General features: G+C 38.8%; 1 protein-coding gene across 1 annotated transcript in view; it reads right to left on the bottom strand.

Moving 5' to 3' along the window:
- Positions 1 to 3,423: 3,423 nt before the first annotated feature.
- LOC148346639 (steroid hormone receptor ERR2-like) overlaps positions 3,424 to 27,773 on the bottom strand; it is a 64,266-nt gene continuing 39,916 nt past the window's right edge. Inside the window, exons 6-7 of the mRNA XM_088325573.1 lie at positions 19,956 to 20,225; positions 3,424 to 7,689 (exon numbers count right to left, since the gene is read on the bottom strand). Coding sequence (XP_088181699.1) covers positions 7,445 to 7,689; positions 19,956 to 20,225 — 515 coding nt within the window. The 3' untranslated portion in view covers positions 3,424 to 7,444. The remainder of the gene's footprint in view (positions 7,690 to 19,955; positions 20,226 to 27,773) is intronic.

Below are 27,773 nucleotides of genomic sequence, written 5' to 3'. Positions count from 1 at the left end.
AATGGTCCAAAACATAAAGCAAAAGCTACAATGGAATGGTTCACCCCAAAACATATCAAGGTGTTAGAATGGCCAAGTCAAAGTCCAGACCTCAATCCAAAGGAGAATCCGTGGAAAGAACTGAAAACTGCTGTTAACAAATGCTTTCGGTCCAACCTCACTGAGCTCGAGATGTTTTGCAAGGAAGAATGGGCAAAAATATCAGTTTCTCCATGTGGAAAACTGATCGAGATATACCCCAAGCGACTTGCAGCTGTAATCACAGCAAAAAGTGACACTACAAAGTCTTAACTCAATGGGGCTGAATAATTTTGCACACCCACCTTTTCGTTTTTTATTTGTTAAAAAAGTTTAGAATATCCAATAAAGTGTGTTCCACTTAATGATAGTGTCCCACTTATTGTTGATGCTTCACAAAAAAATTACAATTTTAGATTTTCACATTTGAAGTCTGAAATGTGGCAAAAGGTCACAAAGTTCAAGGGGGCCAAATAGTTTTGCAAGCCACCGTATTTTGTAGTGTACTTTTCTCTTGTATATGGTTGTCTATTTTATCACGTACTTTGACATGTATTGTGCCGTGTATTTCACCATTCATTTTGTCACGTTTTTTGTCATTTATTTTGTCCCTTTTTCGTTGCGTATTTTGTCATATTTTGGAGTGTATTTTGTCATGTATTGGGTCAGATATTTTGTAGCGTTTCTTCCTCTAGTTTATTGTCGCTATTTTGTTAAGTATTTTGCCATTTATTCTGTGGTGTATTTTGTCACTTTTTTTTGCATATTTTGTCGTGTGTTCTGTCATCTATTTCTGCATGTATTTTGTTATGTATTTGGGGATATATTTTTTCGTGCATTTTCTCATTGATTTTGTCACCTGTGTTTTTTGTCATTTATTTTGTTGTGTAATTTGTCATGTATTTTGGCGCTGTATTTTGTCATTTACACAACGACAATAAAGACAATTCTAATTCGAAATCTTATTCTAAATATATTTTAAATGTACAGTGTGCGATCAGTGTTCTTATCAAAGTTTGACAGACACATTTATTTCTTTTAATTGAATTATACAGTTTTGGCAGGTTGATTACACAAGTACAAGGCAAGTAAATTAAATGACTTGTACGAGATTTCGCCCCAAAGAGCGAGCATGTGTGTCAGTTGTGCGCTCATCCGGTGACAAGGTCAAGCAGGATGGTTGCCGAGACTGCCAACCGGCTGGCAGTCTGCAGCCGCTGGATGCCGTTACACCCCAAAGGCATCAGGGAGGCTGGCTACGTCTCATTCAAAGACACACACACACTAAAAATAAAAACGCACGCACACTCCTACATGTGCACGCATGCACACAAATAAGGTTTGATACCTGCCATGTTTTTGTCTTAATATATATTGTAGCCTTGTCATCTGCTTAAAAAGTGTTTTTTGTGTTTGCAATTTGTTGAAGAAATATCTTTACCTAAAACCCTTTTTGGAAATGAGTCCACGGCGAGCAGTTTGTGTACAGGGGCAACAGATCAACAGAAGACACTGTGGCCACACCCCTATATCTGCACTCTGCCACCTGGAGAAGAAAGGAAGCTAGGTACGCATGCTGTTTCTGGATTATAGCTGTGCTTTCAGCAACATTCTTCTCTAAAAAATGTTCAATAAACTGCTAAACCTGGATATCTCATGCCCTATCTGCATATGTATTAGCAGTTTCCTGACTGATCGCGCACAGAAGGTGAGAGTGGGACACCACTCATCTAGGCCATTAAAATCAACACTGGCACACTTCAGGGATGTGTGTTGAGTCCCCTGCTCTACAACCTCTACAAATATGACTACACCCCTGATCACAACAGCAACATCTTTGTGAAGTTCGCAGACGACACCATGGTGGTGGGGCTCATCTCTGAGGGAGACGAGTCAGCCTAATGGGACGAGTCAGCATTATGGGAAGATATGGAACACCTGGTAGCATGCTGTAGCCAACAAAACTTACGGATAAACACAAGAAATATTAAGGATATAGTGATGGAATTCAGGAGGAATAAAACTGACATTCCACCCCTAATCACGAAAGGGGACTGTGTGGAGCAGGTGTCAAGCTTCAATTCCCGAGTGTCGAGTAGGTTCTAACATGAAATAACAGCACACACATCCTTTAAAAGGCGCAGCAAAGACTCCACTTACTAATACCAGGCACGATCTGCTTGTGCCCTTTTACAGATGCAATATTGAGTCAATTTTCACATACTGTGTATGTATATGGTCCACCAGCTGCACATTTGCCCAGTGATCTTCGCTACAGAAGGTGATCAGCACAGCACAGAAAATTTTGGACTGCCCCCTCCCATCACTTGATGAACAGTGGAAAGCTTGCTGTGTCAAGAGAGGTAGGAAAATTGTGAAGGACACTTTCCACTCTGGACATCACTTGTCTTGACTGTTGCCTTTAAAAACGTGGTAGCGAACGTCCCTAACACAAATGATAAAATAACAGATCTGGTTTAACAGTCATACAGTATTTTTCAAAGTCTTCTTTGGTTAAGTCTGCATGACAATTACTGCCCTCTTGTGATAAGGTCGCACACAGCAGGAGGAGGCATGATGCACAATCCCTTCCAGGTACTTCAATTATGTAAATTATTGTTTTATAAAGTAAATATCAATGATTGCTATTTTACCTGATTAGAAAAAATCTAACTATTTTCATTAGTGTATTGTTCAGCTCCGTCCACATTTCTTTGTAATTTGGGAGTTAGACCAGCAAGGGGGGGTCACTTTAGGGGTCGCTTTATCCTCAAAATGGAGCTAAATATAAAATAACTCATACCACAATGTCGTGTTGCTTGAAAGAAGAGCAAAACCTTGCTAGGTCGGTTACAGTCGAAGAGTTCCTCCATTCTTTTATGCAAATCAGCACACGAAGGAGAAAAAAACGGGCCGCAAATGAGACAACCGATTCGCAGCATTCTCCCTTGCGAGGAAACGTACGACTCAGTTCATGTACATTTTTTAATACACCAAGCCCTCGTGATGTCACTTTATTTCTGTGTCAGCTGTTCCCGAGGGTTCCAACGTGGCCCGCTTCCGACGAAACGCGCCATCCTCCCACCTGGTATCATTTTTCAACAAATAGCAACGGAAAAGAGTAGAAAAAGCAGAAAAGCTCAACGCTGCATTGCAAATAAGATTGAACGAGTTTGTTGCCCGGTGTCCTAGTCCATGTCCATCTGACTTTTAGGGATTAAAACACGAAATTTATACTGTCTCTTTTAATTACACTTTGAATTATTACATGGTGATAATGCATTTGTGTCATTACAAAATAAAACACTTATATGAAAACAATGTTGCCATAAAATAATTGGATTCGCTGGAGACCTGTCCCCCTGTTAGGTGGGGCTAACTATCTGCCAGAATTAGTCCTCAAATTGCAGTCTCATTGTATTAAAAAAGAAACAATCCTCCAAACATATTATATTTTAGCTTTAAATCATTGACTTTGTAGTTCATTTATATCAATAATGATTAATTCAAAGAAAAAAATATAGACAGACAAACAAATAATACAACATGGTTTCATTCTGAACGAACTACGATTTATTTACATGGCAAGAAAAAAAACAAACAAAAAAAACAAAACAAAGGACATTATTTACAAGAGAAAATCGCGTGCTTCTAATTAACAAACATAAAGGAATTGTGTGGGGAAAATAAGGGGAGGGATTCTGTAGCGGGTGAACAAACTGTTCAATAAGCCAAATTTTAAGATAATCAACTCATTTCAAATGATCACGAATTACTTCATAGTTTGTCAGAATGATATTTACACCCGACACCAACAATGGTTTGTTGTGAAATCTTTTTTTCATGTTACCTTTTGTCGGACAAACCTTCACATTGTGCATTGGCATGTTAGTTTGTGAATCCTTTAGGTTCCTGCGCTTTTCGGCGAAGTTTGTGGTTGAAAACGGCTAAGGAAAAATTGGGTTACCTATTGTAATAGCATATATAATATCCGACCAACAGCAATTTTTATTTTAATGGAACTACCCTTTTTTTCCAGTTTTGTCAAAACCTTTGTTGTTTTTCAGAAGAGGAGCGTGATGGAGCGGACACCGCAGACTTGTCCGTAGGAATGGAACTTGCTTGCACTGGGCTAAAAAAGGGTGATGACACACAAATAGTGATACGGGGACAAGTAGAAATTTAAAAATGTATATTTAAACATTGTTCAGCCCCACAAACCTACCCAGAAGTGTTGCTCGTTGTTTTGATTATTGAATCATTTTAACTACATGACTATTCTTCAATTTCCACACCCTTTGGGGGTGTTTTGTTTTTTGTAACCTTGAAAATCTAATACAAAGAGGGGACTCGAGGAAGGTTTTAGGAAAGGATGGAATTGTTTTTATTTGAAAGCTCTACTTTCGGTGATCCTTGCAAATGTAAAATCCATTGATGTCTTCTCGCTTTATTTTGAGTTTCTACTAAAGTTTAAACTTTTTATTTCTGAATAGTGTGATTAAAGTTAGTATGTATCGTATTACTGTGCTGAGCGTTTGCAGATGCAGAATGAGGCATGCGATTCTCTTACCTCATGGCAAAGGGATTGTGATTTAGTGGTAGTATTAGCAGACTAACAGCAAATCAAGCCGTTCAGTAATTTGTTTTTCTTTGCATGGATTTTTTTTTTAAATAGTTACCTATGGATGCTTTTATTCAAAAGGAGCAGCGCATAGACTTTTGTTTTAAGTTAATGTGAGAGAATAACACATTTTTGTGCTACAGTTTATACACTGCTTTCTTGTTCTGCCAATCGAATGTTGAGTATATAGTAGGTTAATTTTTTTGTAAATCTGACTACTCCTCAGCAGACCTGAACCTCAGCGCACATCACTGTACTTCATATATCATTTGAATATAAACATATAAACATTTGATCTGACATCAAAAAACACTACAAGTGTGTTTATTGCAGATCTAGTAGGTCACATTAACAGGGCGTCAGTAGATTGAATAATAAAAAAGAAAAAGGAAAAAAAAAGATACCCCCAAGATTCTCGTTGGTGGGACTCAAGGAATTGACAATCTCAAATTAATCATTATTGCACATTTACGAGCACTTGGGCCCACCGCCTCTCCCTCTATAATCCAGGTCATGTTTTAAACACAAACCCCCTTTTACACGTTTCACGTTATCTTATTGCAAAATATATTTGCGTTTTCCCCTCAAGATTTTACACAAAACATCCCGAGCTGACATGTTTTTTTTCAAATTTTTTTTCAAAAATTTACTGTATTAAACCAATTAAGACAGGCGTGTCCAAACCTTTCAGAAAGTGGGCCAGATTTGGTAAGGTGAAAATGTGTGATGGCTGACTATTCAGCCTGGAATTCTTTGAACTGTATTTCATCATTTCACCCTCTGTGAAAGGTTTGCAGTGCTTGGTTATTAGCGTCACGACCTCATAGCTCGCCTTTGTAGCAATTTCATTTGACTTGCAGTGTCTCTTGAAAAAACACTGATGTCCTGGTAAAACAGCTTCTAGTTGCTTCACCTTTACACAGCATTTGTTCGAAGTTAGCTTTTTGTACTCGGCATGTTTCGTCTGGCACTGCCTCTTGATATTATATTCTTTGAAAACAGCCATGGCACATTAGGCAGACACAGTTGTTTTGGATTTTCGTGAAAAAAATACTCCAATTTCTACCTGTCCTGAAAGCGGCGGCCCTCACTGTCAATTTTCCTTTTTTTCATAACAGTCGCCGTGTCTAAAATAAGTGGGCTAAAATACTCACAAAAAGCCAAGGGAAATATGGCCAAAGGATACTGCCATCATCTGGTGAAATTTTGATTTTTTTTCTTCTTTTTTGGTATACATTTATTTTATGCTGTGGTCAACATAACTGGCGGGCTACATATTATTTCTTTGAAAGAGGCTGCGGGCCGATAAAAATGTGATCACGGGCCATAAGTGGCCCCTGGGCTAGAGTTTGGGCATACCTGATCCTAGACACTTAGCTTATAACGGAAAATTATCAAACCGCATACAATTTTGGTCCAAATGAATTCATAATTCGGCTTGTAGTGGGTTGTTCTTCATGCAAGTTCAAAAGGAGGATGTCTTCCCTCCTTTATTTTGGGTTTCTACTAAACAATAAACTTTTCACAATATTTTACTTTTAATTTAACTCTTTTTGATTTTGTATTTTACTGTATTCTTCTCTTCATTTAATGAATTGCTTTTTTTCAGAAAAGTATAGAACTATATTAAAAAAAAGAGAAAAAATATTACTTCAAATGAGGAAATGTTTCTGCCCAAAAAGGTTTTTTCTTACTTTTCTATATTCTTAGGGAAGTGGGCGTTTTGGGGGGAATTACCGCCAGTGACCAAAGAATGGTGGTAATGAAAATAAACCATCTTTCGACAATTAGAAAAAGTGCAAGAATGAGAATATTTAAAAGAAGAATTCAAATAATTTTAAATTGGCTAGAAAACCAGTTCGTTGTGTCCCCTGCCCACCGCCCGGAGATGACAATTCAACTCTTTAATTTTAAGTAATATTTTAATTTTTTTAATTCATATGAAGACTTTTTTTTTTACTGTAAAAGAAAAATACTACCTAAAAGGAGAGAATGAATCTGCCAACAATATACAACAGATTGTATTCAATATATTTAATCGGGTTTTTGGAGTTAACTCACATGCTTTTAGTGAATTACCTCTAGTGACCAAAAAAGTGGCAGTAAGGAAACGAGTAACAGTCGACCCAAGACTAAACAAGATAATAACAAAAAAAGCCATATTATAGCTAAAACCCGCCAAAAACCTTACTGTTTTTAGAAATGGAAGATTGGATCACCTACATTTGTTTGGTCTGAGGGGACAAAGATTTTAGGTTGTGAGTTGCCAATGTTCTTTGGTTTCTGTGTTTGTGGAATCAATTTCCCCGATAAATCTCAATCAGCCAGTTTTGGGGTGTTGTGTATAAAATCGAAAGCAGAGTAAAATAATTACATTTTACAACGAGAATGAAACATTGTAAACACTTTCTCGATGACCTCTGCAATTTCCAAAGACTGAACAACAAATGTTTTAATACATATACATTATTTTGACTATTGCTGACATTCCAAACAACAGAAAAAACATAAATGACGGTCAAAGTGGTTAGGAAGCTTGTTAACACATTTGAAATTGGCATATTTAAAGGAGGTGGTGGAGTGAAATCTGAAAACCCACAGAATCTTCAGATGATAATTTACAAGCCCTCACTTGCTTCATTTCTGTACATTTTATGTACACATGATAATAACCTTAATAATAATAATAATCCCGCAACATGTTCTTATTCACTTTTCAAGCTTCTTGGCACAGTATATTCAGCTGTCCCTCGCACGTGAGTGGCCTGTCATAGCTGTCCGTCAAAGGGCGCTCCCAAACCCCTGTCAAGCCTTGGCCTCAAGCATCTCCAGGAAGAGTTTGTGCATGGGCACCTTTCCCTGCATCTTGATGCTGTAGAAGTGCTGCACGGCTTTGGTGGCTGTCTGGCGCAGGAGAGGCAACGTCATCAAGAGCTTGCCAGCCCGTCGGGGGTCCTCAGGGTGCTGGCAGCCCTCAAAGTCCTGCAGGGCCTCGTGGAGGGAGTCCTGCAGCCTCTGGACCGCCTCTACGTTCTCTATGTGCATGGAGTCTAGGGTGGTGTGTTGTGGGGTGGGAAGGGTTGGGTTGGGGCGTGGTGGCGGAGAAGGGGGCACAAAATGGACACATCCAAAGTTACGCAACAAAGTAATGGCTTTGTTTTAAGCCCGCGCGTGTTAGATTAGGCCTTTCTGATATTAAATAGAAGATTTGAGCTAACCTGCTAGAGGTTGCCGTGACCTTATCCTTGCTTTGACATATTCCTATCTAAAAGCACTCTTGCCACATGACCCAGTTTGAACAAGTTAAGACCATTGGGTCATTTACAAAAGCATTAGGTTGATTCAAATATTACAAAGAATGGCTGAGTACTTGTACTGGACATGGGTATGAGGCTGATACTCAAGACAGTTTCAAGGTATCTATATTCTGAATGCTGTCATTTTGTGTAAGTAACATAATCGAGGTCTACAAAAAACAAAAAGACCAAACTTTCATGCAATATTCAACAAATACAATGAATTGCCCTTCAAAATAATCAGTGCTCCAAAAGGAGCTATCGAGTTCAAAAAGGTGTGTGAAACCTGACGTGGAAGCAACATTGTTGGGGATAACGCCGTTAAAATTAATGCTGTTACGTAACGAGGTTATTTTTTTCCCGCCGTTAAAACACCGCTACAGTAACTGACTGTCAAAAGCGCTGCGTTACTTTGGCTGCAGAATGGCAACAGCGGCTTGGCCCCACAAAACTAAAGCCGTTTTCAGCGCAGCCGTTTTCCCGTTCCCTTACGAGTCTTTTACATCACGTCTTTGTGGATAATAACACCATTCAAAATAGCGACTGCAATGGAGTAAGACCGCAATTATAATTACAGCTTTTACTAATGTGCCAAAAGAAGGGCAAATGAGGGATGGGTTGCTAAATATGTGAGCCTGATGTTTAAAAGCACCAATTGCTTGTTGTCATTCAGTCATTGCTGAATAACCCAACAAGCGACACGTGTCGTTCACGAACGAAACGTCTCTATGAGCCAACTCTTGGAAGTGATCGAAAGGAGCTGCTAATCCCGCTAATCACAGCTGGTTCCCTCTGCATCGCTTTTTTTATGATGAGTCCATAAGCATTTTGGGGGGATTCTGTCTTGTTGAATATTACATTTGTTGAGCATAAAAAAAGGTTAAACTTTTTTTGCAGCTTATCATTTCTTTTTTTTCGATATATAAATATTCTGATTTTATTTTCCGTGTTTTAGGAGTAATGTATTTGAATACAAATGTTAAGTTTAGTCCTTTTTTTCTTCTTTTTCTTTCCTTCCCCTTTGGCATTGTATTTTAACTTTGTTTTTTTTTCTCCTTTATTCCATTTAATTGATCAGACTCATCGGCACAACGGATGGGTGGTAAGCACGCAGCCCTGTTGTGCAAAGGTTCATGGTTCAAGTCCAACTACCGCTGCCTCCTCGTGTTTTGAAGTCATGGATTCAAATCCAGCTACCAGCTTTCCTGTGCAAAGTTTGCATGTTGCGTACGTAAGTTTCCTCCAGGCACTCCAGTTTCCCACCCACATTCCAAAAACATGCGTGTCAGGTTAAATGGCAAGTCAAAATTGTCCCTAGGGGGGGGAATGAGCGAGTTGTCTATCTCTGTGTACCCTGCCACTGTGCCCACTGCCCAAAGACGGCTGGGGTGGGCTCCAGCACACCCGCAACCCTACTGAGGATAAACAGTGTAGATAATAGATGGATGGATGGTTGAAATCGCTTTATATTGTTTACCGTTTGTTTGTTGCACTTGTTGCATATTTGGTACAATAAATTATGCAAGGTTCTATAACATACAACTTCTTTTTAAAGAAAATGGAAATAGTTACTTTTACTATAGAGCAATTCAGTTACTAATTCAGATACTTTTTGGAAGAAATAGTAACTCTAACTAATTACTTTTTTAAAGTAACATGTTCAACACTGGAGACCAAATACAGTGTGTTTCTAAACTCCAGAAGAGATTTATCTTGTAGCTAACATATTTAATGCTAATGTTGACAACTGTCCCCGCCACTTTTGCATAGATTTGCAGTTTTGAACCTTAGCATTCGCTTTTAGCTGCTAGCCACTAACGAGACTCCTTAAATAAATGCATGCGCATAGTCCGGCCTCATCCCGAGGGAAGGCGGCACCGATGGGATGCAGGAATAAACAGGAGAACGTGCGATAGGATTCATTCGTATCGCTAATATGGACCGCGGCTGGTCCCGAGTGTTTGCTAATGAATTCAGCAGCATTGTTATAGGATTTGCTTCATCTGAATTATGGCTTCTTTTTCCTTGGGGGAAGCCACTTGGCCCCATTACACAGCCGCTAAAAGGAAAACGCTGATATAAAAAACCCAGGGAAGAAGAACCCGAATCAACAATTTGGATTTTGTTTCTATCTTCTATTCTATTTTCATCTCTGTATTCCACTAGCGGCGAAACACAAATCAATTAATCGACTACTATGCATGTTCAATAGCACACTTTGTCAGACCAAAACCAATAAAAGTGCTCTCTGGCACCAATGCCAAATGACAATACTATTACTGTCATCGTTTTGATACATGCAATAAATTTGGTAATACATAGAATTGATGCATACAATAATGATAATAATATTGATAATAATATAAACAATGTTTTATCAGAGCAAGATGGCGGCGCAGTGGTTAGCGCGTATGCGGCACAGTTCTGAGGTTATGGGATCAAACTTTCCTGTGTGGAGTTTGGATGTTCTCCCCGTGCTTGCGTGGGTTTTCTCCGGGCACTCCGGTTCCCTCCCACATTCCAAAAACATACATGTCAGGTCCAAATTGTCCCTAGGTGTGAATGAGCGAGTAAGTTGTCTGTCCCTGTGTGCCCTGCGACTGGCTGGCAACCAGTTCAGGGTTGCCAGCTGGGATGGGCTCCAGACACCCCGCGACCCTACTGAGGATAAGCGGTGCAGATAATGGATGGATGGATGATTTATCAATCTGAATATCGCAAATTTCATTAAAATATAACAGGAAATGACTTTGTGGTATTTCTCCCATTCCTTTACAAAAAATGTTTGTGTATCACATAAAATTTAACTGATGCCAAAATCTGGCAAATGGTAGCCTGTGCTGATATGTATTAAAATATGTCCTGGTATTGTTTGGATATTCCTATCCCCCGTCCCAATCCACAACCAAGTATGATAATCTCTTAATTTTGGGGGGTTTACTCAGAAGTTCGGGATTTCAGTTTCTGAATAGGAAATATATATAAAGATAATTGGTTACAATTTAAAAAAAAACCCTAAAAAGAATCATTTTTCTTTCTATTTCCAAGATATGGGTTGAACTAGCTATGTAAACAAAATTTTGTTATATTTCGGACCTCGTTTTAAATAATCTTTTTAATAGAATGGTGTTACGATATAAATGTATTTATTTCATGTGCATTGATTGATAAATCTACAAAATCAGATGGATTGATTCTAAAAACAATGGGTAGTGTTATGGCACAGAACTGAACTAATTTCAGGTTTTATAGTATTTAGTCAACTCTTGAGTTAACGCCGGGGTCATTTAAAGTTATAGCAAACTTTAACTTCGCAATTAAATTTTTTACTTTGATACGGTTGAAAATTTAGCTGTGGAGTTCTATCAGCTTTTAGCAAACTGGCTTTGGAATCTGGCCCACCGAACCAAAAATGTAAAAATATAATTTTTATAGAGTACTTTTAACATTGTCTTCCCTTTTGCTGCAATGTCTTTAAGTATAGCATTCATGCTTTAAAAGGACATTGTGTATCATGTAGCGCCTCCTAATGGTAAACAACATTCACATGAAAAGAAAGAATTATGTATTGTTTTAAAAAGTAAGCAAATATAAATAAACATATGAAGGGGCATTTCTTTAAAAACATGTGGGTTTTTGCATTTAATTTACGTAACATGAGCCTTACTGCCATCTTTCTGCTTCGGGTATCCAAAAATCCCAAAACATTGCTAAAGCCGGGGCAAAAATAGAAGTTTGTATTCTTCCTTGTGCTTTTCAACACTTGTTTTCAGCTGCACTAAACAATACAGCAACATCTAGTGGTCAAATAACACACAATTTCTCCTTAAGAGGATCTTTATGAATATTTATTTTCAAAGCGACATTGTGTGTTATTCGACCAATAGTCGCCGCTGTCATTGTATTGTATCACCTAATCGAACACGGATGCTAAAAACCACAAAGGAGAAAACAAACAACAGACTCAACATGGGCAAAACGCACTATTTTATCTGTCTTTTTCTGCCCAGCCTTTTTGATGTTTTTGGGTACCCGTAGCAGCAAGAAGGCAGACAATTTTTCTTGACCTACGAGAATGATTAGAAATGCAATTTTTATGATAATTCTTGTATTTTTGGTTATTATTTAAGGAGACAGTGTATAATATTTAGTGCCTCCTACTGGTACAAAGAAACTTCCATTTAGTAAAAAAGAAGAAAGAACCTTGATTTGAACACTAGGCAAAAAAACATGAACTATCGTACCAATGTTATTTTTCATAAAAGAATCATAGGTCAAAAAATTTGTATTTTTTTTTTTTTTTACATAATCCCTACTTAAATCGCCGTCATGTTTGTGCAGCGTTTTTGCTTGCCGTGTCACTGGTTTTTGTTCGCACTAGACAACAATGCTATCTAGTGGTCAAATATTACACATTAGGGCATAGATGTCAAACATGTGGTCCAGGGACAGATCAGGCCCGCCAAGTGTTTTAATCCGACCCGTGAGACAATGCAGATAGAAGCGTAAAAAATGATGTCACCACTCGCAAAGCAACTGGAGCTGTATGTCTTTCACCCTCTCCCTCTCTCTTTCTTTTGCTTATTTTGTCTTTTTTTCTCTCCCTTATGTCCCCATATCTTTCTACTTCTTTCTTTTTCTCATTATCTCATCCTCTATAGTTTTCTCTATTTCTTGCTTTTTTCTTGCTTTCTCTCTCCCTTTCTTTCATTATTAATCTCTCTTTTGCTTTCATTTTGTCTTTCTCACTCTTTCTGTCTCTTTTTCTCTTTCTCTGTCTTCCTCTCTCTTGTTTTCTCTACTCTCATTATTTTCCTCTCTTTTTCTCTCTATCTCTCCCCTTGTCTCTCGCTTTCTTACTTTCTTTATCCATCTCTTTCTGTCTTTGTTTTGGCTCTCTTTCTTTCTCCTACTTTCTCCTTTATTCTCCCTTTCTATCTCTACCGTGTTCTCTCTTTCTTTCCTTCTCTCTCTCTTACTCGGTCTCCCCCTGTTTTCGCTCTTTTTTCATCTCTCTCTCTTTCTCTTTAATCTACAAGTCTGGCCCTTGTCAGATTTCTTTTCTAGCATGTGGCCGGCTTCCAGCCAAAATTGGTTTAACACGCTCTCTTTCTTTCTCTTTCTCTCTCCTCTTTTCTCTCTCCTTTTTCTCTCTACTGTGTACTCTCTTTTCTTCCCTCCTTTGAATCATTATTGTTATTTTTTAATGATTGATGTTTTGTTTTTTTTACCTCAAGGAGGTGATAATGTTACACACTGTCCCTTTAACTCAAGTTAACTCTTTGATGTATGTGATACAAAACGTATTACATGCGGCCGTGCAATTAAAAGCAGGTGTTTTTAGTCAAAGAAAAAAAATGCCATTAAAAAATGACAGTAAATGAGATTTGAAAAAAGCCAAGAGACAGAAAGGAAGGCTAATTATGTTCCAAAGCTACTGATGAAGTCTCTTTTGCCAGTCGCCTTCTGTGTAAATTACGTTTCTATCTTGGGAAATTAACTGGGCTACAAGGAGCACACATGTGTCACTGCGCTCTGCATGGGAAACTTTCATGTTAATGCTCATCTGATCCTTCTCTGCCGGCACACTAGCTAGCGTGAGCGTCGAGCGGGAGGCCCTCCAAGCTTACTTTGAACAAACAATTTCCGAGTAATCCGTCAGCGGTCCGCCTTCGATCCCGTCGATGCGCCACTAATCGCAAAATCAATGGCGAGAGCACTCGAGGGATAACCCCCCCAAAACCCACCCTTGCAAACACCCACCAGAAAACCTTTTTGGCACTTACTACTACCCGTTTGAACGCGGTTTCTGAACAAACCCCGCGCCAGAAAAAGGCAACAGAGTGCTAGCCGCTGCTATGCTAACATATGGCGAGATATCAAGTTTCAGGGCAATTAAAGGAGTTGAATGAATACAGAATTTTGCTAACAGAGGGCAAGATAGCAAATTCAGAAATAATCTTAAATACAGCTCTGGTAAAGTACTTTTCTACTGAAAAAAACTCAATGTGATAGGTTACTATTATTTAACAAATATAAATGATTCATTAATTTTTAACATGGAGCAACTAGTGAATTAATTTTTGATATTATTCATTTTAAATACAGTTTCATGTTGGTGGTTGGTGATAGGAAGCTTTTCGTTTCTAATTTAGACCGACATTAAATATTATAATGTTTAATGCAATATATTTTGGTAATCCTGTCTTAGCGCTTTATTTAAGCAAAGTGTCATCATGGCTGATTAATTTCACCTGTGCCCGCTCGCTTGGCGCCAGCCGTTGCTGGCTTCCTGATTGGTTCCCCGTCTTACTTAAGCTCAGTCCTTTCACTCACCTGTTGTCAGTCCGGCAGTGAACCTGTTTCTACAAGGCGAGCATTTTGATTCTGACTCCGTCGGCCCCGCTTTTTTCACTCATTTTCCACCCGTCCGTTCCTGATTTCCCCGTTGGTCTCTGGCTACGACTTGTTTTTTGACCCCGACCACTTTTTGATCTCCAGTCCCAGCTTACGACTCGTTTTCTGATCCCGACCATGTTTTACTCTCCTGTCCCGCCTATCGACCTGTTTATCGTCTACAACACTACAATCTCCCGCTCCGGAAGATCCATTTCCGCATTTGGAACACGTTTTGATTCTGTGAGCGGCTTGCTTTCAGCGGGCACCGGATTGCGGGCGCTGCCTTTCCGCTTTATCTCAATAAACTTGTGGTTAACGTTATGCATCTGGGTCCTAATTCCGTTCTGGTCGTGACACAAAGTTAAAGGGGTAATTGTTTTTTATTTTTTGCAGCATGATTGGTTTCATGATTTTTGAAAAACCTTTTTTTTAAAAATAATCCCATGTTTGATGTATTTATGATTTGATTACAACACTAATACGTTTCATAGAATTCAATTTCAGGGATGTGTACAATCAAAATTATAGCTTGTTTTCTTTTTAAGTGTCTCCTAACAAATGTTTTACCCCAAAACTACAAAAATAAAAAAAGAAAATGTTTTGTTCATAAACACATACATTATACTATATGAAGATTTTATCTCATCTCATCTCATTAGCTGCACCGCTTATCCTCAGTAGGGTCGCGGGGGTGCCGGAGCCCATCCCAGCAATCATCGGGCAGTGGGCAGGGGACACCCTGAACTGGTTGCCAGCCAATCGCAGGGCACACAGGGACAGACAACTCGCTCGCTCATTCACACCTAGGGACAATTTGGACCGGCCAATCCAACTGAAATGCATGTCTTTGGAATGTGGGAGGAAACCGGAGTGCCCGGAGGAAACCCACGCAAGCACGGGGAAGTCCGGTAGCTGGATTTGAACCCACACAGGAGGTTCCAAAGACCTTCGAACTGTGCCGCACACGCGCTAACCACTGCACCGCCCTGCTGCCCGAAGATTTTATTATTATGATTAATATCATGATTAATATTATGATTATTATGACTATTATTATTATTACTATATTAATAGTATAGATTATTATTATTTATTATTATTATTTATTATTATTATCATTAATAATATTTAGTAGTAGTAGTAGTAGTACGTTAATAATTCAATCTAATGTTTTAAAAAAATGTACTCGATAAACATTTGTGATAATTTGCCATAACAGGGTAGAACTTTAAGAGTGGCTCATAAAAGTATAACACATTTAAAATAAAATAAAAAGTAAGGAGAGTTAAACTCCCAACAACATCAAATGAACTCCATCCATCCATCCATTATCTGCACCGCTTATCCTCAGCAGGGTCACGGGGGCGCTGAAGCCCATCCCAGCTACCTTCGGGCAGTGGGCAGGGGACACTACGAATTAGTTGGCAGTCAGTCGCAGGGCACACACTCACTTGCTGATTCACACCTAGGGACAATTTGGACCGGCCAATCAACCAGACATGCATGTTTTTGGAATGTGGGAGGAAACCGGAGTGCCCGGAGGAAACCCACGCAAGCACGGGGAGAACATGCCAAACTCCACACAGGAGGTTTGATCTCACCACCTCAGAACTGTACCGCACACGTGCTAACCACTGCCCCGCCGTGCTGTCTACATCAAATGAAGTCACTTCCTATAAATGGATTTTATGGAATTGTAGTCTTTTTGAGGGTCAATGAGTACAAGGTGGATAATTACTAATGGGACATGTAGCATTTGTGTCACAATCACCCGGATCTGGAACACCTGTGCTCAGGATTTGGCGCCAACAGCCAGGACAGCTGATTGGCGCACCCTGTCCATTTAAATCCTCAGCTTCTGGAAACAAGCTGTCTGATAGTACTATGCTACCTGTTGCCATTTGCTCAGAAAGCCCGTACCTCCGACTCTTTGCCTGCCTCTTGTTTTCTTCTACTTGATCTCCGTTGCCGACCCGTTTCCGAATTTGCCTACGACCTGCCCTGCCCGTCTGATTAATGATCACATTTCCGAACACAACGACGCCCTTCTTCTCCAGCCCCGACCAACAACACGACGATTACGCCTGTCCACGACCATTCCCGCCAAGCCTTCACCCGCCTGTCAAGCTTCGTCAATCCGTCAAACAACGGATCGAAGAATCACGCCTTGTCATTCCTTCCTTCCAATAAAAACGAAGAAACGAGTGCAAGTGATCTCGGTTTTCCTTCTGTCCCGCTTGACAGTTTGAACAAACTAGTGAGCAAAAATATACATTCATAACATTTAATTTCATAATGATATTTTGTTTAGTTTATCAAATTATTAAATATTTAAAAACAAGGAGTTGATTACATTGTGCTACGGACACAATACAATTGAGCATGTGTGTCACCAAAAAGTTAGCTAAATTACAAAATAATATTTATTAAGGGTTAAATGATTGCAAAAATATTTTAGAGAAAAATCAGACTAAGAGAAATATGTGGAAATGCTCCAAACAGAGAATCACTTTTATGCTAACAGTTCCTACGCTAACATACATCAAGAGCGCAACAAAAAGCACCTAAACCAATTTGTAATCGCGGTGGTGAAAAAAAAATCAGCGAGCTCAGCGTTTTTTTGTGTTTGTCAGTCAGGTGGTAGAAAGGACCGCACGGCATCGCAATCGATCGGTCGCCGAACGAATGAAAAGCAAAGCGTCGATACGGGCGGCGGTGGCGGCGTCTCGCCATTCTGCTCCACTTAACGCATTTTATTGACGGGCCCTGTTTTTTTAATGAAATGCTAAAGGTATCGGGCTGGCCTGTGACAGCTGCTGTTATGGAGACGGGGGACCAAGTTGCGCGTGCGCTCATACACGAACACACGCAGATAGCGGACGTTAAATTAAAACTAACTCCCCCCTTCATGTCGACCTTTTCGTCCCCTCTTATCTCGCTACCCTTCAGCGTGGCGACATGAGAGACAATTTGAGTTTTTATTTCATTCCTTCCTTTAATTGGACGTCACCTTGCTTTTGATCTGAAGAGCGATATGGTCCTTTAGTGGTCGTTCTCTACAGAAGATAAAAAAAAAAATAAAACGGCCGCACTAAGATACGAGCTGTTCGGGATACAAGAAATTCGTCTTTTTGAGTAAAAATCCCGCTATACAAATGAGACCAATATACGAAACTTTCCAGATGCGACCACTGGAGACCGCTCACTTCCAGCATCACTTCGTCAAATTTAGCACGTGCATTTCCCACCGTATAGACCTGATCCTCCCCCCTTGTGTTGTGTTCTAATATATATATATATATATATATATATATATATATATATATATATATATATATATATATATATATATATATATATATATATATATATATATGACTAACAATACATACAGGAACCCCTCGCTTATTTGTGTTTTGGTTGTCACTGGTTCACTGCTTCGTAGATTTTAAAATGAATTGAATTGTCTACTTTAGTTACGAGAAACTCAAGATACGATATAATTTGAGCTATAATCTGGCCCAACAAACAAGAAAATATCCATCTATCCATCCATCCATCCATCCATTATCTGCACAGCTTATTCTCACTAGGGTCGATGTGGGGCTGGAGCCCATCCCCAGCTATCTTCGAGCAGTAGGCAGGGGACACCCTGAACTGGTTGCCAGCCAGTTGCAGGGCACTCAAAGACGGACAACTCACTTGCTCCTTTACACCTAGGGACAGTTTGGACCGGCCAATTAACCTTACAAGCATGTTTTTGGAATATGGGAGGAAACTGGCTGGTAGCTGGATTTGATCCCATGATCTCAGAAGTGTGCCGCAGACGCGCCAACCACTCAGCCGCCGTGCCACCCAAGAAAATATCCAAGTAATGAGGGGGCCCAGTGCTCTAGACAGCTCACCGCTGACATTGGCCTGTCTCAGTTATCACATGCGTTTTTTCGCATGCAGACCTGATCCTGCCCACTTGTGTTGTGTTTTTTTATTGCATTGCTGATAAGTTTATTTTATTTTTAATATTGGACAAATATAAAGGAGATTTCATAGGATGCCAGCTCCTTATTTTGACTTACTGTTGTTCGTTGTTTTGACTATTACATAATTGTCCCCATTATGATTCTGTTATTTGAGTTCTACATCTTGTAAGGTTGATCCCTTTCTTGTAACCTTGAAGATTTCAAAAAAGAGGGGATTGGGGGAGGGCTTTAGGAAGGGAGGGAATTCTCATATCCCGGTCCTCCTTGCAAGTTTAAAATCCATTGAGGTATTCACGCCTTATTTTGAGTATCTAGTAAAGGTTAAACTTAACATTTGGTCCTTAGAGCCAGATTACATATAATCAACAGTCTTTAGCGCACCCTCACTTTTCCACCACCACCAACACCGTACACCTCCGTTAACAACCACCGACTTCAATGGTTAGTTCATATAATGAATTCACATTTCATTTCATTAAAATCTTATTTATCCCATTACTGCATTTCTATGTTCAATTACTAATTGAATGTGTTTTAGTGATCAGGTTTTATAGCTATGATTTTTCCAGGCCAGGAACGATTTACTGTAATTTTCTGACTCTGTAGCACACTTGATTAAAAGCGGCATGTTCAAATTAAAAAAAGAAACTCAATTTTGTGTTTGTACAAGCTGCACCAAGTTTTAAGCAGCAGGCTTAAGCCTGGTATACACCTAGGGCCAAACACACAGGGCATTTTGAGGTGATGTCTTCCCCCCGATACAACTGAAGCTGCATTCAGCTCTACTGCAAGTTGTTTACCTGGCCGATTTTTGGTTCATGTGGCCATTCAAGATGGAGACTATCGGAGCGATTTAAAAAACGAGCATATATTTATTACAATGGCAAAAGAAAACGCGAATGAGGGGTGCGTGGCGTAAAATGTGAGCCTTATATTTCTAGATGACAGGGCAACCCTACTGTGAAGAATAATGCCAGATTGCAATACAGAGGTGGTTTTTGATGCCGTTGTCATTGGTGGTTGATGCAGTGAGGGACCAAATTGCATTCACTTGTCGGCGTTCCTTGAGAATTAGAGGGAGACTCCAGTGCCTTGACAATGACTCCCATGATACGGAAATAAAAACAGACGCGTCTTTGATGGATAACTTCTTCTGCAGTTCCATTCGGTTGTATGAATTGAGGAGTTGATTTTGTGGTTTGAAAAGTTAAAATATTGTGAGTATGTAGTCAACACTGAATAAAGTGCTGTCAAACCACCTGTTTTGCCCGAGTTTTGCTCCTTCAACTGGCAGAGTGATCGGTTTCCATGTTGATGAAGGTTAGTACAAGTGACTAATTTACAATAACAGAAGTTGTGTGAACCAGTCATTAATTTTATTGTTTTACGTTGGATTGGCAACATTTTTTTCTCGCCAAGAAAAAGAAAGAATAAGCCGCACTGCAGTTAAAGCCAAAGTGTTTAATATAAGGCAAAAAAAGTAGTGGCTTGTAGTCTGAAGTTTACGGTAATTGTTTTTAAATTACTTTTCTGGGGAAAAGATGAGATACGAGCAATTCTAGATATGAACTCCATCCGAAAATGAAATAATTTCGTATGTCGAGAGGCCACTCTATAGGTATACATTGGTATCTGACTCACCTGAGTTAGCCAGTGCGATGGCTTTGAGTGTGACAAACTCTTCTTTATCCACACGCAGTTTCTTGAAACGCCGCACCAGCGGCAAAATGGCCACATGCAGGTCCAGCAGGCCCGAGCTCCTGGCCTGCTCTTCGTCCACTGCGTAGTCCTCAGCGTAGACGATCTCCTCGTTGCAGGACAGCGAGCGGAACACGATGCTGAGCACCAAGATCTCCATCCAGGCGCTCTGCAGGAGGCTCATCTGGTCGGCCAGCGATAAACTGGAGAAGCCTGGAAGGCAAAAGGTGATTTGAGTGCAGTGCAAAAATTCCAGTCCAAAAAAAGAAGAAAAAAAAAAAAAAAAAAAAAAATATATATATATATATATATATATATATATATATCCAAGTCTTTCTTTTTCTGTCCGCAGATATCTTTCTAGGTATCAAAAATTTGACCACTGGATGTTGCTGTATTGTGTAGTGCAGCAGAAAACGTGCTAAAATGCATAAGGAAGAATAAAAACTACAGCGACTCAAAGTGAAAAAAAACAACATTTTTCCTCATTTTCTTTCACAAGGTTTTCGTTTTTTTCGGGGTACCATTATTATTAAGATGGTGGGCAATCATGTCACACTAGGTTAGGTTCATGTTGTGTAAAATAAATGCAAATTTCTTGACCTACAAGTATTTAAGAAAATGCATGTTTGTATTATAGTTCATGCATCTTTGCTTATTATCTAAACCGATATTGTCATTTTTAATGAGTTTTTCTTAACCATTAGGAGGCACTAAATAATACACACTGTCCCTTCAATTACTCTTCGATTATTTTATGGAATTTAAAAAGATATACTTTTTTTTCTTATCTCGTTAGACTATAAACTGCACACATTTCAATAAAAAGGGGAAATATTGGAATTGAAAAACATCATTAAGGTAACAATTCTTCATTTTTAGGGTGGATGATTGAGTATTTTTCCTCTATTCATGGTTTTAAAAAAAATAAAATTGTATGATCTGTTTTTTTCTCACATTTCCTGCAGCTCCACACTGTGCAAAAACTAGTAAAAATGTTGAGAAACAATGTAGCAAAACAAAATTACAGTATAAATTATGTATAATTCTAAATATTAACTATTACAAATCCATTGCTTATTTTATGTATTCTCACGTTGTTTTTTTTTCTTATCTAACAGTATTGGAAAAAAAAACACACTTTTTATATCTATAGTTTTTCCTCAATGCACGATGGTTATCATAAAAAAGGTTTGGTTCAAATAAGCACATGAACAAAATAAAATTTGAAAACAAATATAGAAAAAGGTATTACCTAAAACCAACAAAATTATCTGAGAGTAAAAAAAAATCTTGTTCACAACTGAGTATTTATTACATTTATTACACCTTAGCAGAAAAAAATTGTGCTTAAAAACGTCATTGTGTATTATTTAGCGCCTCATTGGGGTAAAAATACTTCAATCATTGAAAAAAACAACATTGATTTGAAAAAAAAGCAAAAATACATGAACCAACTAATGAAAGTGCATTTTTTAAGAAGTCGTAGGTCGAGAAATTTGTATTTATTTTACATAAAATGAGGCTCTGTAGCTTGTTTTCCGCATTATGCTTTTTAGCAAAGTATGGGGCTTACCAAAATAATTGTCTGACATCTTGCTGTTACGGGTACCTGAAAAAACAAAAAACCTATCCGGGCAAAACTATTTAAAGAAAAGTGATTCAGTTTGGTCACTTTGAATCTAATTAGTTGGATCCCTCCTTGTGCTTTGTAGCACTCATTTTTGATTGCACAACACTATCCCTTTGAACAAGGAAAAGCTTACTATGTACATGTGTTATCATTAATGTAGCATTTTTAGGTGATATGTCACAACATTAGCAAAGTTAGCAAAGAAACACTCTCTTTCTTAGCATGATAATTGTTGCTAGTAGGCCCTTGATTTGAAACCTTTCGAGGCTCACATGGAAGGAGCTGACATGATTGTTCGCCTTCTTGCTGCTACAGGTACCCCCATAAAACGAAAACCTTTAGAAATTCTGGGCAAAACAAACAAGAAAGATGATGCTGTTTGGTCACATTGAGTTTCTGTAATTATGTATTATTCTTTGTGCACTTGTTTTAGGTTCCACTACACAATACAGTGACATCTAGTGGTCCAATATTATACAGTGCGCCTTTCAAGTAAAGTCAAAAAAGATGCAATCGGTTTTTGGGTTACCGACAGGGTCATTGTGAACGCATACATGAATCGAGCGATAATTATACTACCATGATTGCAGTTGAATCAATAAAGTGTGTGAAAGCCGCCTTGTTGTAGAAACCGTTTGAGAGCCCGAGGACAAGTCATCAAGTCAGCAAAAAATAAAGCACCCGAAACTCCACAATAGCCTTCACTCCCGCATGGAGAACAGAATGCCGATTGGATGTCCGATTGTCGCTTAAATAGGCGGACGACCGCAAGGCTTCTTATCAAGCAAATAGAGAAACGGGCACTCGGGTTTTGGGTGGGGGTATTGGGGTGAGTGGAGTCATTGATTAGCAGATTGTAATCAGTGCAACAAATGCCAAAGGGCCATCGATCCGTGCCTTGCATCTGACAAACAGACAGCTGATGGAGGACATCCGCGACACGATTAGCTGAGTGTTTGGCCCCCACTTGAGGAAGACGACAGGGGGGTCGATGTAAATACTGTACCACATGCTTCATCAGGAATTCAACACTTGAGCCCCGAAAGACGCTTTTACTGGGAAACAAAAGGCTTAGAGAGTATTTAGCGCAATCACACGCGATCGATGCGCGCTGAGCTCGACCACAATGTCTATCGCACAAAGACGGTCCAACGAATGAGACAATTGGACTTTGGAGACTTGAAACTGAATCAGTATCAACTAAAACTGAAATTGTATGTGACAAACGTTGAATACGTGCGGCCCATTTATTGACAACGTCAATTATGAAGAAAATACAAACATAACGTTTACAATGTATTTATCTGATGTCGTTTAAAGTCTGTTTAATCATCAGATGCAGATGAGTTGTTGTTTCCCTCATTGTGCTTTTACATGCTCGTACCCGCGTTTATTCGAGGACGTCTAAGAAAAGCATGTACTTGCTAGCGCATCATGAATGAGCTGACTGAGGCTGCAATGATGACACAAGCCAAGAGTTGGCGGCTCAAAGTTAAAAAGTTCCAAATTCTGTACCGCTCCTTTAATAAGTCATACATTTTTAATTGATTTAAACTACTAAAATTAAAATAAATAAAGTAATTTATTTTAAAAATGTAAAGTTAAAAAAAAAAAAACAACGAAAAACAAAACTACTGAAACTCTGCTTTTTTTCCAACTTAAAAGGTCCAACATGGTCTCCGCTCTTGTATTTTGTTCTGTTACCACTCAGTTTACTCAAGCGACAGAATAGACCCCCTACTCGGGGTGTGTGAAATGGGGGTTAGGTGGTGTCTGCTGGCCCTCCCCTGACTGGAAGGTGCGTCGCCCAGAGGCGGCATAGTGAAGTGTTGCGTAGAAGCGTGCCGTGACGGAATATCAATATTTCAGCCAACTGCCGTCTCGCTAACTTGACCAAACAAGAAGCGCCATTGAACCATCACCACAATAAAACGCAGCGGCTTGCCCTTTGGCCGGTATACTGTTTGGTTAAATTGTAGTACCATAAATGATTACAGATAATAGTGGATTTTTTTATCATTACATTTAACTGAAAAGGCACTCGGAAGAAAAAGTTTGTCTCCCTTATGAGTCCAACATAATTGATATTGTGAGCAGTGACTATCATAATATTTTAGTATTAACCTATTTCTTAAGTAAAACAGTAAAAATACTTAAACCGAGCAAATAATTATTTTTGATTATTTTTTCCCGCTCTGTATTTGAAAATATATACTGCAATGTTATTTTGGTTTTGTTGACATTATAAAAAACATGTCGTACAATGGGAAAACAAATATTTGAAGTACCTTGACTTGTTTTTTATTATATGATACGGATACACATATATACACATAGATATATACACATGCATATTCGTTCTGTGTACATTGTTACACAGAATGACAATACGAGGAAATTATTATTATTATTATTATTATTATATATATACATACATATAAAAACATATATATACATACATATACATATATATATATCTCATCAGCCGTACCGCTTATCCTCATTAGGGTCGCGGGGGGGCTGGAGCCCATCCCAGCCATCTCCGGGCAGTGGGCAGGGGACACCCTGAACTGGTTGCCAGCCAATCGCAGGGCACACAGGGACAGACAACTTATACGCTCATTCACACCTAGGGACAATTTGGACCAGCCAATTCACCTGAAATGCATGTTTTTGGAACGTGGGAGGAAACCGGAGTGCCCGGAGGAAACCCACGCAAGCACGGGGAGAACATACAAACTCCGCACAGGAAGTCTGGAGCTGGATTTGAACCCACGACAGGTTCCCATGACATGAACTGTGCCGCACAAGCGCTAACCACTGCGCCGCCGTGCTGCCACATACTTTCACCATTTTTATGCTACACTGACAAAACAGAAAGAAAAATAAATGTGGAGACGAGCATCCTTCTACCTAATGGGTCCTGCTCATATATATATATATATATATATATATATACAGTATATCATTGAATATTATAATAATTCATATTCATTTTAGTATATTAAATTTTATGACACTAAAAATGAAAGCATTTTTTTAGTTTGATTTGTTTAGGCAAGAATTTGATTTATGCCTCACATTAATTATTTCTTGAATAATATTTAATTAAAACATATTTTATTTTGTTTAACCAAATATTTTTATTAATAAAAACAATTCACATAATGTAACGGTTTTTATATTCAATACTTTTAAGATTGCCTTAGTTAAAAAGTCTTGTGCTCTGTAGGGAATTGTTCAAGTTTTGATACAATGTTTTCTTTTTTAAATGCTGTTGTTTACGGTCTTATAAATTATATAAAGTACAATTAATGATTTATGATATTTTGTAACTGAGAAACTTAAAACGGGGAAGGCAAAGGAAGACATCTTATTTTCCCTCTCTAATCAGTCTACTAGATATCGTTTCTTTTTCTTTTGAGAAATGAATACACTCTTAAAAACTAAATCTAAATCTAATTAAATCTTAATTAAACAATGGCTTTTTGATATAAGAATGACTGAAACCACTTCGAAACACAAAAGTGAGTTTGGAAAAAACCTAAATGAAAGACGTTTTATAACATTTGAGTGTTGATAAATCAAACTTATTTTAAAAGTGTTGAGAATAAAAACTTTTACCTGACTGTCACATATAAAACTATCGTAAAAAATATTGAAAATGACAAAAAAAAAATTAAATGGACATTGTGTGTTATTTAGCACCAACTAGTAGTAAAAAAAACTTTTCATATAAATTAAGACAACATTAATTGAAATAATAAGTAAAAATACACTATCGAAAAAAAAAACTTCTTCTAATACTTGTAGGTAAAGAAATATTTATTAATATTACATAACACAAGGTGCACCTAAAAAAGGCTAATATTGTCCGCCATCTTGCTGCTACAGGCACCCCAAAAAACACAAACCTTGTGAATAGGTGCAAACCACGTTTTTTCACAATGCTCTCTGTTGTGAACTGGACAAAACTCAGATGTATCACATACACAGCAGCTAAAATCATAAGGTAAATAAATATTTATTAATATTACATAACACAAGGTGCACCTAAATAAAGGCTAATATTGTCCGCCATCTTGCTGCTACAGGCACCCCAAAAAACACAAACCTTGTGAATGGGTGCAAACCATGTTTTTTCACAATGCTCTCTGTTGTGAACTGGACAAAACTCAGATGTATCACATACACAGGAGCTAAAATCATTGGCCTACCCACATCCAACCTCTTAAACTTAAATAACAGGTCCATCATCCAAATGGCAAACACCATAGGCCAGGATATTACTCACCCATTACAAAAATACTTTATCCTGCTACAGCCAGGACCAAAGGTTAGAGCTTTAGCCCCAGCTCAAGCCTGACCTGAGCCCGACTTGAAATTTGGGTCGGGTTGGGCCTAGAATTTTAATTATTGTGGCCGGGCTGAGCTTCTCACTTGCTGCCTTTTTTTCTTTCTTTAACTTATCCACCCATCATTGTCCTTTGTTTCTTTTAAAATTTGTGCCGAGCGTTGGAGGATCTGCGCGGTAGATTCATTCCCCCTCTCATGCAGCGCAGTCCATGCGACAAGCAGATAACAAAACAAAGAACAATGACAGGTGGATAACTAAAAAAACGTCAGCAAGACAGAAGCCCGAACCCTAACTGAAATATTACGAATATTTGGGTTTTCTCCAGGCTCGGTCCCTCAAATCAAGTTAATTGGTCGGGCTCGGGCTGGGTCGTCTTTAATACCTGGGGGCCTGGGTCGGGTTGAGCTGGATTTTTTGGGATCCGATCTTACCTCTGGTCAGGGCGCAGATACGGACCTATAAGATTTAGGAGGGCCAACCTCACGAAAATCCTGATCCCCTCGACTATTACTCTTCTAAACAACAGGCTCTTATTGTCCCACTGTCATGTATGTTTGTCATTTTGCAGTATTTTTTCTTTATTTTTTGTAATGTCTGTAATTTTCCCATGTGGAAGTAAATTTTCCTAAAGGGGACCATCCACCCATCCATCCAATATCAGCACAGTTCATCCTCAGTAAGGTTGCAGGGGTGCTGGAGCCCACCCCTGCTATTTTCGGGCAGTGGGCAGGGGACACCCTGAACTGGTTGCCAGCCAGTCGCAGGGCACATGGAAACAGACAACTCACTCACTCATGCCCACCTAGGGACAAATTGAACCGGCCAATTAACCTGACATGCATGTTTTTGGAATGTGGGAGGAATTCCGGAGAGCCCGAAGCAAACCCACGCAGGCACAGGGAGATCATGCAAACTTTGCACAGGAAAAATTGTGCCGCGGATGCACTAACCACTCAGGTGCCGTGCCAACTCTAAGGGTCACTTTGAGTCTCTGTAGTTTGTATTCCTGCGTTTGTGTTGTAGCAGTTGTTTTCAATTGTACTACACCAGGGGTCACCAACCTTTTTCAAGCTGAGAGCTACTTTGTGTTACTAATCAGCGCAAAGGGCACCCAGGTTGATATACATTTCTGAAATAGCAACTTAGCCAGATGGCTTGCTAGATAGCTAAAAAGTAAAAAAAAGGTAAAAAGTTAGCCAGCAAGCATGTAAAAAATGTAAAAAGCTAGCCTAATAGCTTACTAAATAGCTAAATATGTAGGATGATAGCTACAAAGCTAAAACGTTAGCGAGATAGTTTGCAAAAAAAAAAACCTCATTCTGCTTATTCGCTTTATAAAACCCATAAATTGGAATTTAGTTGGTTGTATTTCAAATAAATATGTAAAAAGATGAATACAGATTTTAAAAAACCTGAATAGATTTCATTGTATTGTCTTTGTTACTTGCTTAAAAAATAAATATCTAAATATTTTTACTAGAAAATCAGTAGCTCAGGAGGTAGATCAAGAGATCGCAGTTTGAATCCCGGCTCATGTCGAAGTGTCCTTGGGTAAGACACTGAACCCCTAATGCCCCCAATAAGCAGGTTTGCGCCTTGCATGGCTGCAAGGTCGCTATTGGTGTGTGAGTGTGTGTGAATGGGTAAATGTGAAGTACATTGTAAAGCACTTTGGGAAGTTTTCATTGACTTGAAAAGCGCTATATAACTGCAGATCCTTTTATTTCATTTGGTGGGCTATTTTCAGGACAAGTACTCAGGGGGCACCACG

The sequence above is a fragment of the Urocampus carinirostris genome, chromosome 20 (assembly GCF_059441175.1).
Source record: "Urocampus carinirostris isolate Australia breed hairy pipefish chromosome 20, RoL_Ucar_1.0, whole genome shotgun sequence".
Taxonomy (NCBI): Eukaryota; Metazoa; Chordata; class Actinopteri; order Syngnathiformes; family Syngnathidae; genus Urocampus; species Urocampus carinirostris.
The sequence above is the reverse complement of the archived record's forward strand: the minus strand, read 5'-3'. Positions and strand labels throughout refer to the sequence as shown.